General features: G+C 43.7%; 1 protein-coding gene across 1 annotated transcript in view; it reads right to left on the bottom strand.

Moving 5' to 3' along the window:
- Nucleotides 1–12834, bottom strand: part of Nox5 (NADPH oxidase 5) — a 51265-nt gene that overhangs the window by 13986 nt on the left and 24445 nt on the right. Inside the window, exons 10-14 of the mRNA XM_027926147.3 lie at nucleotides 10737–10879; nucleotides 6547–6591; nucleotides 5878–6002; nucleotides 5510–5594; nucleotides 4781–4880 (exon numbers count right to left, since the gene is read on the bottom strand). Coding sequence (XP_027781948.2) covers nucleotides 4781–4880; nucleotides 5510–5594; nucleotides 5878–6002; nucleotides 6547–6591; nucleotides 10737–10879 — 498 coding nt within the window. The remainder of the gene's footprint in view (nucleotides 1–4780; nucleotides 4881–5509; nucleotides 5595–5877; nucleotides 6003–6546; nucleotides 6592–10736; nucleotides 10880–12834) is intronic.

Raw genomic sequence — 12834 nt, 5'->3', positions numbered from 1 at the left:
CCCTCTAGCAAAAGCTAAAAGAGAGTCTTAAAAGGATCCACAGAGTCCTACATTACTCAGCTGTGCACCAGAACAAAGTACAGTACTATTAAAATAAAATGTCACAAAATCTAAAAAACAAAACAATTTAAAATTCAAATTGCTTGGTATCCAACAAAAAAATAATCATACATACAAAGAAGAAGAAGGAAAAAAAAATTTATCTGGGAGAAAATTAATAATTAGAAACATCCAGAGATAACAGAGATGATGGAATTAGTACACAAAGATGTTGAAACCATATTATAAATGTGCTTAATAACATCAAAGCAAAATAAACAAAACAAATACGACAAGGAGAGAAATGGGAGACATAAAATGGAACTTCTACTGAAGAAAAATACAAGAACAGAAATGAAAAATACATTGAATAGAATTAACAGCTATTCTAAATCCTCTGATTTACCACATAAATTTTAGAAGCAGCTTGTCAACATCTAATTTTTTAAAACCTGCTCAAATTTTGATTAGGATGGAAATAACAGAAAAGTCTCTGAAGAAGAAAAGACCTATGAACTTAGAGGCTTAGCAAATAAAGACATAGCAATAAAAACTATCCAAAATGAAAAGAAAGTGGGGTGGGGGTCAGGGAAAGAAATACACTCTCTCAGTGACCTGTAGGATAATATCAAATGGTCTAACATATGAGTAATCAAAATGACAAGAATGGAAAAAAGAAAAAAAATGTAAAGAAAAAATGGCTGACAAACTTCCAAATTTGATAAAAACTCTAGGCTCTACAAGTTCAATGACCTCTGAGAACAAGAAATATAAACAAAAACACACAAAGAGTCATCATAATAAGGGGGGGGGGGAATCTTAAGTGGTAAAAAGAGGAAAAATTAAGATAAGTACAAGAGTTATCTTGTCAGAAACTATGCAAGCCAGAAGACAATGGAGGGAATCTTTAAAGAAGCAAAGGAAAAAAATTAACTGATAACAATATTGTTAAAAAATCAAGGTGAGGTCGAGCACAGTGGTGTATACCTGTTATCCCAGCAGCTTGGGAGGCTGAGGCAAGAATATCCAGAGTTCGAAGCCACCCTCAGAAATTTAGCAAGACCCTCAGCAGCATAGTGAGACTCTATCACAAAATAAAACATAAAAAGGGCTAGGAATGTGGCTCAGTGGTAAAGCACCCCTGGGTGCAATCCTCCAGTACCAAAACAAACAACAACTAAAAAAAAAGCTAAGGTGGGAAAAAGACTTCTGGTGGAAAATCAAAAGCTAAAGGAATTATCATCTGCATTATTTTAGATACGCAATACAGGAAATGATATAGGGAGTTTTTCAAGCAGAAGGAAAATTATCCCAGATGGAAATCTGGAAATACGCACAAAAATGAAATGAACCAGAAATGGTAAGTATGTGTATAAATGTAAAAGAGGTTTATTTTAATTTAAAAAAATTTTTTTAAAGATGACCTTAGATAATACCTTTATTTTATTTATTTATTTTTATGTGGTGCTGAGGATCGAACCCAGCACCTTGCACATGCTAGGTGAGTGCTCTACCACTGAGCCACAACCCCAGCCCCTTAAATTTCTTTTTGAAAGATAATTGACTATTTAAAGCAAAATAAATAACAAGGTACTGTAGGACTTATAACATGTAGTAGTAAAATGACAATAAAGGAGAAATTATGGTAAGGATAATGCTGTGCAATAAGTAGTGTAATAGTATTTAAAGATAGACTGTAATGTTAAAGATGTATATTTTAAGCCCAATAGCAACCACAGGAATAATAAAATCAAGCAATATGGTTAGTAATTAAATAACAGAGATAAATGATATTATAAAAACATACAATTAATCCTAAACTACACAGAAAAAGAGGGGGAAAGGAAAAAAAAAGAGAGGGACAAACAGAAAACAAAACCAGGATAGTAGATTTGAACACAATTATATCAATAATTATGTAAAATATAAATGGGCTAGAAACTCCAATTAAAAGGCAAATATTATCAAATATTATCAAATTGCATTTTTAAAAAGAAAGAGTTATAGGTTGTATAGAAGGAACTCACTTTTAATGTAACAATGAGACTGGTAAAAAGAATGGAAAAAGAAATATTATAGCATAACTAATTTTTTAAAAAAAACTAGAATGGCTCCATTGATTTCAGAAAAAAAATAGACTTCAGAACAAGGTATATTATCAGAGATGAAGGATATTATATAATGAGAAGGTGGTCGATTCATCAAGAAGTCATAAAGATCCTTAATATGTATCCACCTCTGTTGTGCAATGAAGACTTTGGCCTCTGTCTCTGGTTCTTGGAGTGAGACTAGAAATCCTTGGAAAAAAATTAACTGGGTATTCATATGTAAAAATTAACTTCTACCTTTAACTCTCATCTATACAAAATTGATTTTGAATGGATAGTTATTTAAATAAGTGCTTCTAAAAAGAAGGCAATTTTGTTCCCACAGACATTTGACAATATCTGGAGGTATTTTATATTTTCATGACAGGGATAGGGTACTACTATTTTCTGGTGAACAGAGGTTGAAAAGTAGCTAAAATCCTAAGATGCATAGGAATTATGCATATAATAAGAAATGATTTGGCCCAAAATGTCAATAGTGACAAAACTAAGAAATTCTAATTTAAATGAAGAGCTGAACTACAAAATATATAGCAGAAAACACTGGAGAAAATTCTCATGACTTTGAGTGACATAAAGATTTTAAATATAACACAAAAAGAAGAGAAATAAAAGAAAAGACTGATAAATTGGACATCATTAAAAAGTAAAACAAGGGGCTGGGGTTGTGGTTCAGAGGTAGAGAGCTCGCCTAGCATGTGTGAGGCCCTGGGTTCGATCCTCAGCACCACATTAAAAATAAATAAATAAAATAAAGATATTAAAAAAAGTAAAACCTTTGTTCTTCAAAAGACAGTTTAAGACAATGAAAAGACAACGTTTTGTAAAATAGCCAGCTAATAATGGATTTGTTTCCAGAATATATAAAGAGTGCTGACAACTAAGTAAAAAGAAGACAAACATCTGGATTTAAAACTGGGCAAAATACTTGAACAGACACCTCGCAAAGAACATGTAACAGCTAGAGAAAAAAGAGGGATTAAAAAAAAGGGATTTCACAAAAATAGAAAGGAGACCGGTCAAATAGAAGGGAATTGAGGGGAGTAAGAAGGGAAAGAAAAAGGAGAGTACTGGGAAATGAAATAAGCCAAAAACTTCTGTATGTGTACAAATATGTCACAAAGAATCCCTCTTTTATGTGCAATTATTACACACCAATAAAAAAAAACACAAAGAACATGTAATAACAAGCCCACAAGAAGATATTCAGCATCACTAGTCACTAGGAAAATGCAGTTCAGAGCACATTAGGAGATCACTCACATCCACTAGAATGGCTGAAACAAAAAAGGCTGATGAAGGTATGGAGCACCAGGAACTCTCGTTCACTTCTGACGAAAATGTAGAATGGAATAATTGCTTTGGAAAAGTAGTTCAGCGATATTTACACTATTGAACTTAATATTTACCACAATACTCAACAAACCCGCTCCTAAATATTTACCTGACAGACATATGGATAAAGGTCCATACAAAAACTTGTGTCAATAAAAAAATGGAAATAACTCTACTGTCCATCAACTAGTGAAAGGAAAGACAAATTGTAGCATATTTGTAAAATGGAATACTATTCAGCAATAAAAATGAATTCAACTGTTTATGGATACCTGCAACAATGAGGATAATTCCCAAGGTGCTATGATAAGTAGAAGAAGTGGACATTCATATGATTCCATGCATATGAAATCTAGAAAAGGCCAGATTGTCGTGATAGAAAGCAAATCGGTTATTGCCAGGGCTAACGGTCAGGGGAAGATGTTGACTGCCAACATGGGATGGAGATGGGGAAACCTTTTGGGTAATGAAAATGTTCCATAATTTGGTTGTAGTGGTGGTAACACACTGCATGCATATGTTAAAATGTCATTGTATTTATTGTACAAAAGATTTTTCTAATTTTGTTGTATGTAAATGATGCCTCAAAAAACAATCTAAAAAACAATTCCATCATGCTTCTTCTTAGAAGCATGATGGAATGTGCATCCCTGCTGAGCTCTGCCTTCAGGAGAGCTGAACTAGAAGGTCAAGGTGGGGCCTGGAGATCTAAAAGATACCATAAAAAAGAGCAGTTATGAAAATAAAGAATATACATTTTTATAAAATGTGAAGAAGAAAAGAAGAACTTGGAAAAAATTCTTTAATATGTTTAGAGTAATCTGGACCATGGATGGAATTATGAGTGATTCCCCTCCCTTTTTTTTTCTTTTTTTTGGTACAGGGATTGAACTCAGGGGTGCTTAACCACTGGGCCACATCCCCAGCCCTTTTTTGTATTTTATTTAGAGACAGGGTCTCACTGAGTTGTTTAGGGCTTAGCTAAGTCGCTTTGAACTTGTGATTCTCCTGCTTCAGCCTCCTGAGCCATTGGGATTACAGGTGTGCACCACTGTGCCTGGCTCATTTTCTTTTTTTTTTTTTGCTTTAAAAAAAAAACTTTACAAAATATTAAATTATAGTGGACCTTCCCCATCTTTCATAGAAATGGAACAAACACTTTTTTAAAAGACACTGAGTTCATATTAAAATGGTTCATTTTATGGTATGTGAACTTTACCTCAATAGATTATTTTTTAAAAAGAGACCTTGACTCCCCAGTCCCTCCCCACAGGCTGCAGGACCTGTCCCTCTCCTACCATCTTGTGTCTCCTGGGCCTGGTCCATCTCCAGTTTGGTCAGCAGGCTCACAAACCACTCAAAAGACCTCTGGTCTCGGTTGATCCAGATGAAATCCACCTAGAGAGAGGGGCTTCGGCTCAGAGGAGGGTCTCCCTCATTGACAGCGTGCTCACATTTGTGGTCCCTGGGCCCTGAGGACCCCCAGTGTCTACACATGGTCAGAGGGGAAGACAGACACACAGAAGTAAAGAGACTCGCCCAGTTTCCAGAACAGCATGACCAGGACCCAGGTTCCTGACTCCAAAGCTAGAATTTGTCTTTGTAAGCAGTGTTCTGAGATATCAGCTCGGGAAAGACAGCTATGCAAAATTACTGTTTAGTTCCCTGTGCACAATAATGACTTTCCAAAAGGCAAACATGTTTTCATCTCTGAAACCACCATTGGGTCATGGATGGTAAGCATGAGGCTTGGAGCTGGGTCCCTGAAGGTGCTTCTTTTCAGGGCCCAGCGGGCTCTCAGAAGTGACAAGAATGTTGATGGCAGAGGCCTAGACATTTAGGAGGGACCAGGAGAGCTGGCATTTTGGAGGAAAAGAAAGAGAAAGAACAACTTGGAAGGAACAAGGGGGTCCCAGCAGAGGAGAGGTAGGGTATCCCTTCCTGTCTCTGCACGGGAGCACTGGCTCCTGCTCCGGGAGGTGTTGGGGAGAAGGTCCGGAGGTCTGCCTGCGGGAGGTGGCACCCACCTTGTGCAGCTTCATGTCGTGGTCCTGGAGGCCCTCCATCCAGGAGTGCTGGCAGCTGGGGCAAACGTGCTTTCTCTTTTGGTGCCTGAGGGGAAGCAGGAGGAGGGGGTTTTTAATTTGGGGGGTAATTGAGACTTTTCAGGACCCCAGAGAATAGTGTAGAAGGTAGGAAGTAAGGATGGGGTGGCAGAGCCCACCCTATGAGGAAGAGGAGATGAGACACAAAATAAGGCAGAGGACAAGGAGGAGAGGGAAGAGAAGAGGGGAGGGGGAGAGGTGAAAGGAGGGGTTAGAAAGTGGGAGCATCGAGGGGGGCCGCTGTCAGGACAGGCCCAGGATGTGGGTGGGGCCATGCTCTGTGCACTCACCTGTGCATGATGCTCTGCAGGATGGAGGCAAAGGGGGTGATGCCGATACCTGCCCCAATGAGCACGGCGTGCTCCGAGGCAAAGATCCTGCGGGTGGAGGTTCCATAAGGGCCATCGATGTAGCACTGTCACAGGGGGTGAGAGGAATGAGGACTGTGGGGAGAGCTGCACTCCCCCGAGTGGAGGAAGGTCCCCAGGGCCTCGGCACCCTTTTATACACAGGCAGTCAATCATCTCCTAGGCTCGAGGCCAGGTCTAAGCGGCTCCTACTCCAGCCCTCTTTCCACAGGCTGAGCTCTCAGCACACTTCTGGAGAAAGCCCTAGAATGTTAGGATGCAGAGCTGGTGACCAACCAGCATCCCTGCTGAGCCTCCGTCACTTCCAGGGTGTGTGTTGTGGGTGCCAGGGAGGCAGGGAGAGAGTGCACAGGGCCCTCCCCGCCACACACCATCCCTGATCCTGGAGAAGAAACAGGCAAGGCAGGGCACCCGTGGGTTTAAGGACAGGAGGAGGGTTTGGTTAAATAGTCTGGATACCTGGAAGTCAGCCCCGGGGATTAGAGGAATAGAAGGATCAAGAGCCAAAGTAACCTCCTCACAAAGGCAAAGAGGCATTTCCTCAGAGGGGGAAGGAGGTCTCCACCACAGCCATTTCCTGGAGCCTCTTACCTTGATGTTGCAGAATCGATGGTTCTCAGAGGACATCTCAGAAGCCTGCAGGGAGTAGAGCAGAAAGCTGAGTCTGGGAAGGACAGCGCTGGGCATTTCTTAGAAGCTTGCAAGCCCTTGCCAGTCTGAGCAACTGTATTGAAAGGGAATTGCTTTTACTGTCCAAACCATTTCAGGATCCTGGATCCTTTTTAAGGAGGAATATCAGCAGTGTGCTGGTAAACTGGCTCCTGGTGGGGGGCAGGGGGGATCTCAATCACCAAGAGATTAGCATATGTCCATTTCTGTGGCCTAAATACCATTGGCCCTCCGTATCCACAGGTTCTACAGACACAGATTCAGCCCACTGTAGATTGATAATATTTAGGGGGAAATTGTGCCTGTAGTAAGCATGTATAGAATTTTTTCTTGTTATTATTCCCTAAACAATATAGTATAACAACTATTAACATATGTAAATGTCCATTTAAAGTATATGGGAAGATATACATAGGTTGCAAAGTCCACATGATTTTATTTATGGGCTTCAGCAGATTTTAGTACCCAGGAGGGTCCTGGAACCAATCCCCCTTGGACACTGAGGGACAACTGCACTGCCATCATAGCTCCCAACATATGACCGTGTTTAATAGCTAGCTCACGAAATGGGAAATTTAACCATCAACTTGTAGGATTCAGTGTGAGTCAGCTCCAGAGCAAGGCTGGGGAAGACTCAATCACACCTTTAGCTGCATGTTCTCAGGTCTGGGATGGAATGTTTTTTTCCCTCTGCCTAGAGCCCCTTTGCTCTTCCCTTGCTGTCAAATCCCTGTGCCTTGGTCCATGTCCAGCTCATTTGAAGTCACATCTCCTCTTTGAGGCTTTGCCCAGGTGCTTCAAGAAAGAAAGGTACCGAGGGCCTGGGGCTCTGCCCTGGGGCTGGTGCCGGCCCTCTGGGTGGGGTCCGGCTCTGCCTGCAGTGCCTGACTACTCCAGACCTGAGCAAAGGTAGACGGCCAGACACACATACAGGTCAACACCCTTGCTTCTAGAAGGGGAGGAAGCAGAATGCAGAACAGGCTGCAGGAGCCTGTGATACCTCCCTCAGAGGAGTTGAGGCTGAGGGTGTGGAAAGGACTGCCCAGTTCCCCAGAGTTCCACATAGAGACTGGGTCTCCTGTGACCCATCCTATGTCACATTACACCATGCTGCTTCTTCATCTTGGGGTGGGGACTGCTTAGTGTTGGACATAAACTGCTTGTGGGGGTTTAGGAGGTACCTGGGAGAGGGCTGCTCCCCTTTCAATTTTCTCTAATCCTTCTGATAGCAAAGAGAAAGACTTCAATTCTGGCTAACACATCTTTAACAGCTCCTTAAGACTAATTTCTTAGAGAGTGCTGATAGACCTCTCCCCGACCCCTCTCTGTTTTCTTTTAACAAAGTGAGAAGGGGAGAGGGAGAGTGAAAGTGAGAAAGGGAGTGTGTACCTGCAGGGAGCAGGCCTGTGGGCGGAGCCTCAACAGGCAGAAACATCTAGAAGAATTTAATACCATGTTTTCATTGTTTTTACTTTAGAGTTAGCATGTTTATGGCACACAATACTGATTTTCCATTAAAGATAGCAATCTAAGGAGTCTTTTTAAATACAGTTTAGAGTACTGTGGTGATGTAAGAGAATATTAAGTAGAAAATATTGCTAATGAGCTGTGAATATGGCAACAGTTACAAGGGTGGAGGCAGATGGTTGGCTGCAGAAACCCCACTCCATGTGGGTCCTGCCTGAGAGTGGGCTTGAACTGAAGCCAAGGATGCCAGGCCAAGACCCAGCACCCCTGGGCAGACATGTCAGCCTCCACTTCCCCGGCCTTACCAGGTCCCCGCCCTGAGAAGAGGCTCCCCACCATGCTGGGGTCCCTTCCTCAGCCTTTATGGGGTCCTGGTCTTTTTCCCCCTGGCACTGTGGTTCCTCCGTCCTGTAGGACATCAGTTCCATAGCAACATTCTTGCTGGAGGACTCAGCATCCTGTGCTGAGGTACAGGAGTGGCTGGGCTGTGGTTGCAAATCCTGTTTTGTTTCAAAACAGAAATTGCTTTAATATTACAGAGTCAATTCCTGTTAGTTGTAAAAACATCACATATTATAGAAATAATTAAACAATAAAATGAAAAAGTACAGGATGACAGCTACCATAAACATTTTCTCTGCTCTTTAGACACTCTTTTCTTTAAAAAAAATATTTTTTAGTTGTAGTTGGACACAATACCTTTATTTTATTTATTATTTTTATGTGGTGCTGAGGATCGAACCCAGGGCCTTGCATGTGCTAGGCAAGTGCTCTATCGCTGAGCCACAACCCTAGACCCTGGACACTTTTTTCTAACATACACATGTGTATGGGCACACATATCCACACACACACAGACACACACCTGCACACACACGCACACACACACTTATTTTATACCAATGGAGCATCCTGCTTTGCAATCTGTTTTTCCCACTTCTAGCTTTCCATACTAACAAGTTGAAATTTCCATAATCTTTCTTAGACAACTTACTATTCCATTATGAGGGTGATCAGTAATTTCTCTGGCTGCCTTCTGTTGCTGGGCCTTCTGACTGTCTTCATTTTCTCATTATCATGAGCGACCATGCGATGTGGAATAGCACATTTCCTGTCATTATCCCTAGACCCTAGTTTACTTCTCTGCATAGCATTTGTTGTCGCCTGACGTGTTACATGTGCATTTCATCTGTTCAACGAATGCCTCTGCACCAGAAGTTCAGCAGTGCTGTCTCTTTTGCCTACCGACATATCTCTAGCATCTAGAACAGAACCTGGAGAACAGTAGGTGCTGCGCTCAGTAAATATTTGCTAAAGAAATGAATAGGGCTTTTTGTGCACCTGTCCAATTAGCTTTTTAGCATAAATCTCTAAAAATGGAATTGCTGGGCCAGTGGGTGTGCATATTTAAAATGCTGACACATATGGCCAGACTGCCTGCCAGAAAGACTGTGCCAATTTATTCTGTGGCAGCAGGGTCTGAGGTCCCACGGAAACAACCCGCAGTGTGTCTTCCTGCTGGTTCCCAGTGTGCCATGGCTCATCCGGTTTGCAAGTCAGCTTCTTCCTTCAGGAAGTTTCCTCTGATTACTGGAAGAGAACTTTTCTTTTTCCTACATTTTCCTCCACATCCCACAGTTTTGCTTTTGGCACCATTCTGGAATGATCCTCTCCTCTGGCCAGACAGGATTCTACCTGGTGCCCCCACTCCCCCAGCACCCATGTTGAAGGCAGCGCTGGGACTTGCGGGGGTCAGTGAGTCCTCCTCCTTTGACCTTCAGCAGGGTTCTCACATATTAACTAGTCTCCAGACCAAGAGGCGGAGTCTCGTGTTCAGCTACCCTCAGCTTCCTGGTCTATCCTTATTTCTTGGGGAGCTGCTCTGATCCGTCCCCATTCCTCTCTCCCCCCACCCCCAGTACTAGGGATTGAATCCAGGAGACTCAATTGTTGAGCAACATCCCCCAGGTCATTTCATTTTTTATTTTGAGACAGGGTCTAACTATGTTGCCCAGGCTGGCCTTGAACTTGCCATCCTCCCGCCTCAGGCTCCCAAGTCCCTGGGATGACAGGCATGTGGGCCACTGTGCACAGACTCTGTTTCTCCAAACCCTCCCTGGCACTAGCCACCTGGCAGCTTTATGGGCTTCATCAAGGCTCCAGAGGTAACAGTGTTGTTACTGCTGATGGTAATGATGACCCAGGGGCCCACCTGGACCATGCTGCCATTTCCCTCAATACTCCATCTGCATTCTTTGGGTCAGTGCTTAATGGGATAAGATGAGAAGGGTGAGCCATGGAGGAAAACTATCTCCATTTCAAAGAAAAATAACAGGCTCAGTTAGGTTGACAGACAAGACAAAGTTAGAGAGTACTGTCCAAGAGACTTGGAGGTCAGAATGTTTCTGGTCTCAGTTACCCCACTCCTTCCACTGCTCCCCACCTTTTCTAGTGCAGGAAATCAGGATGGAAGGATCTGAGGTGGTCAGGCTTCGAAGAGGCTCTTGGACCACACAGTCAGCCATTGCCTAGCCCACTAATGCTGCCGTCCAGACTGTGTGCACAACAGCTGCTCCCGCTGACCAGGAAGAAAGTGACTTGGTCCCCAGGGTCTGCCTCCATAGAGGGCCCTTGCAGCCACCTACCTGGGGTCTCCTCTGACTCCTTCTCATCCTCAAGCTCCTTGACAGCCTCTTGGAATCATAGCCCACGGGGTCTGACACCTTGAAAGACTCATACAGTCTGTTTGTCCACTGGCCTTGGGACCGGATGTGGAGCTCGATGGTGTCTGAGGGAGAGAGGGAGGTGTCTGTGCTGGCCTCCAGAAGGGAGCAGGGCTTGTCTCGCTGGAAGCATTGCCACTGGGCCTCAGTGGTCTGAGTCCCAGTTTGAATGTCCTTCCTCAGGACCAAACTAGCAGCCACAGCACTGGACTTGGATCTTTGACCTCTCTAGTGCAGCCTTTGATCCTTCTTGATGCAATTAACCAAGCTCAATTGGCGCTCTGTCTCCCCTAACAGGGGAGGGGTGAGGGTGCCCCCAGCAACCCCCTAAGGGTAGGGCTTCCGCCTCATTCATCCGGTCAGGGTCTCGCCAATATGGGGATCTCCCCACACCGTTACTGTACAGGTAGGTGCTCAGTTCATAGTAGGAGCAACTGCTTTCACTGCAACCAGGCCTGAGGGGTAGCAGGTGCTTATTAAGGTACTAAACAGTGAATGACTATGAATGACTGGTGCTAAGGTGTTATAGGGTGGCATAACCCTCTGCTGGGGGTGCCAAAATGAACCTACCATTTCAGAGCAACAGCCACCTGAGAGATCTACTCTGATCTTGCCCTGTTGCTTTTTATTTTTTACTTTTTTAAACTATAGACTCTTTTAACAGTCCTGTGAAGGTAATGGATAGCCTCCCTCTCAGAATAAGGCTTTTAAATACATAAATAAAAAATTTTTAAAAAAGTGTACCACTTGTGATAACTTTGAAATAAAAAAAAGAAATTACAGATGAAAACAATTATAACGAGACATCAAAATTAAAACAATTGTGATTTAAGAATGTATGTGCTCTTAGATCAAACATGACAGGTAATCCACCAGGAACTACTGATCACTGAAGTAATGAGGAGATAAATGACATCCTGAGGTAGCAGCAACTGTATATGATAGAAAAAAAATCTGGCTTTTATCTTGAAAAAATAAAATACAAGTATTGTTAGTGTGACTGCATATGTAATTGCAGAAGATGCTCCATTTCAGTTCAAGGTTAGTGAAAATAAAAACATCTCCTTTGTTCCCAGTCCGAGTTCATGAATAGCAATATAACCTGGTTTGACTGTATTTTATAGAAGCGGAGAGAGGTGAGGAGTCCCTGAACTTTGGGCCTATAGCCCTGTTCCCTTGCCTCTCTGCTGTTTCCTCCCTGACTGTCCCACCCCTGAGGCAGGTCAGCCAGCTCTGCATCAAAGCTGGCCTGTGTACCAGTTCCAGCAGACTCACTGGGCTCCTGGCAGGAGGATGAGAATAGACAGGAAGTCCCATCTCAGGACTCAAGAGATGGGCAGATTCCAGGCTGAGCCCCTGATAAAAACCTTGCAAGAACTGGTCAAGGGACAGGGTCGGTAGGAATATGGCGGAGGGAAGGGAGTGAGCCGCCCTGTGCCCCTCGCCTCTGCACCTGCAGATCTCACCTAGTCAGAATACTCCGTCTCTGAGAGTGTTAGAGGACCCCTATCCAGCTGCTCTCCGCAGAAATCACCAGCGCTGTGACCCTGCAGGGCTCTGGACCTCAGAGTTCCAGTAGGACGCCTGGTTGGAGCAGGACCCAAAGTTGGAAGTTCTAGCCCACACAAGGCTCCTCGAGCACCTTAGCAGAATCACCTATCAACACATCTGCAGATCGCCAAGACTTCTGCTCCCACACAGGTCACTCAGCTGCTGCCTACCACAGCACAACACCATCGCCGGACTCCCAACACCCAGGCACTGAAAACAGACCTACGCCACCTTGGCTCAACATTCCAGCCATATTAGCTGGGGGCAGTTTCCAGATCGGATCTCCAGGGGCCAGGTACCAGGTTTCCAACCTTCCCCGTCTCTAGCGGCGGTAATCTAACACAGTAGCTGCCCAACACAGGTGTGCGGTGCAACCAGGGAGCTGCCCATGGGATCCCCGGGGTGAGAGTTTCCTCAATTGGGAACGGCTAGAGGAGAGGGAGAGAGGGCTAAAGTCTGGAGCCTAACA

This window comes from Marmota flaviventris, chromosome 2 (assembly GCF_047511675.1).
Source record: "Marmota flaviventris isolate mMarFla1 chromosome 2, mMarFla1.hap1, whole genome shotgun sequence".
In the NCBI taxonomy this organism is placed as follows: domain Eukaryota; kingdom Metazoa; phylum Chordata; class Mammalia; order Rodentia; family Sciuridae; genus Marmota; species Marmota flaviventris.
The sequence above is the reverse complement of the archived record's forward strand: the minus strand, read 5'-3'. Positions and strand labels throughout refer to the sequence as shown.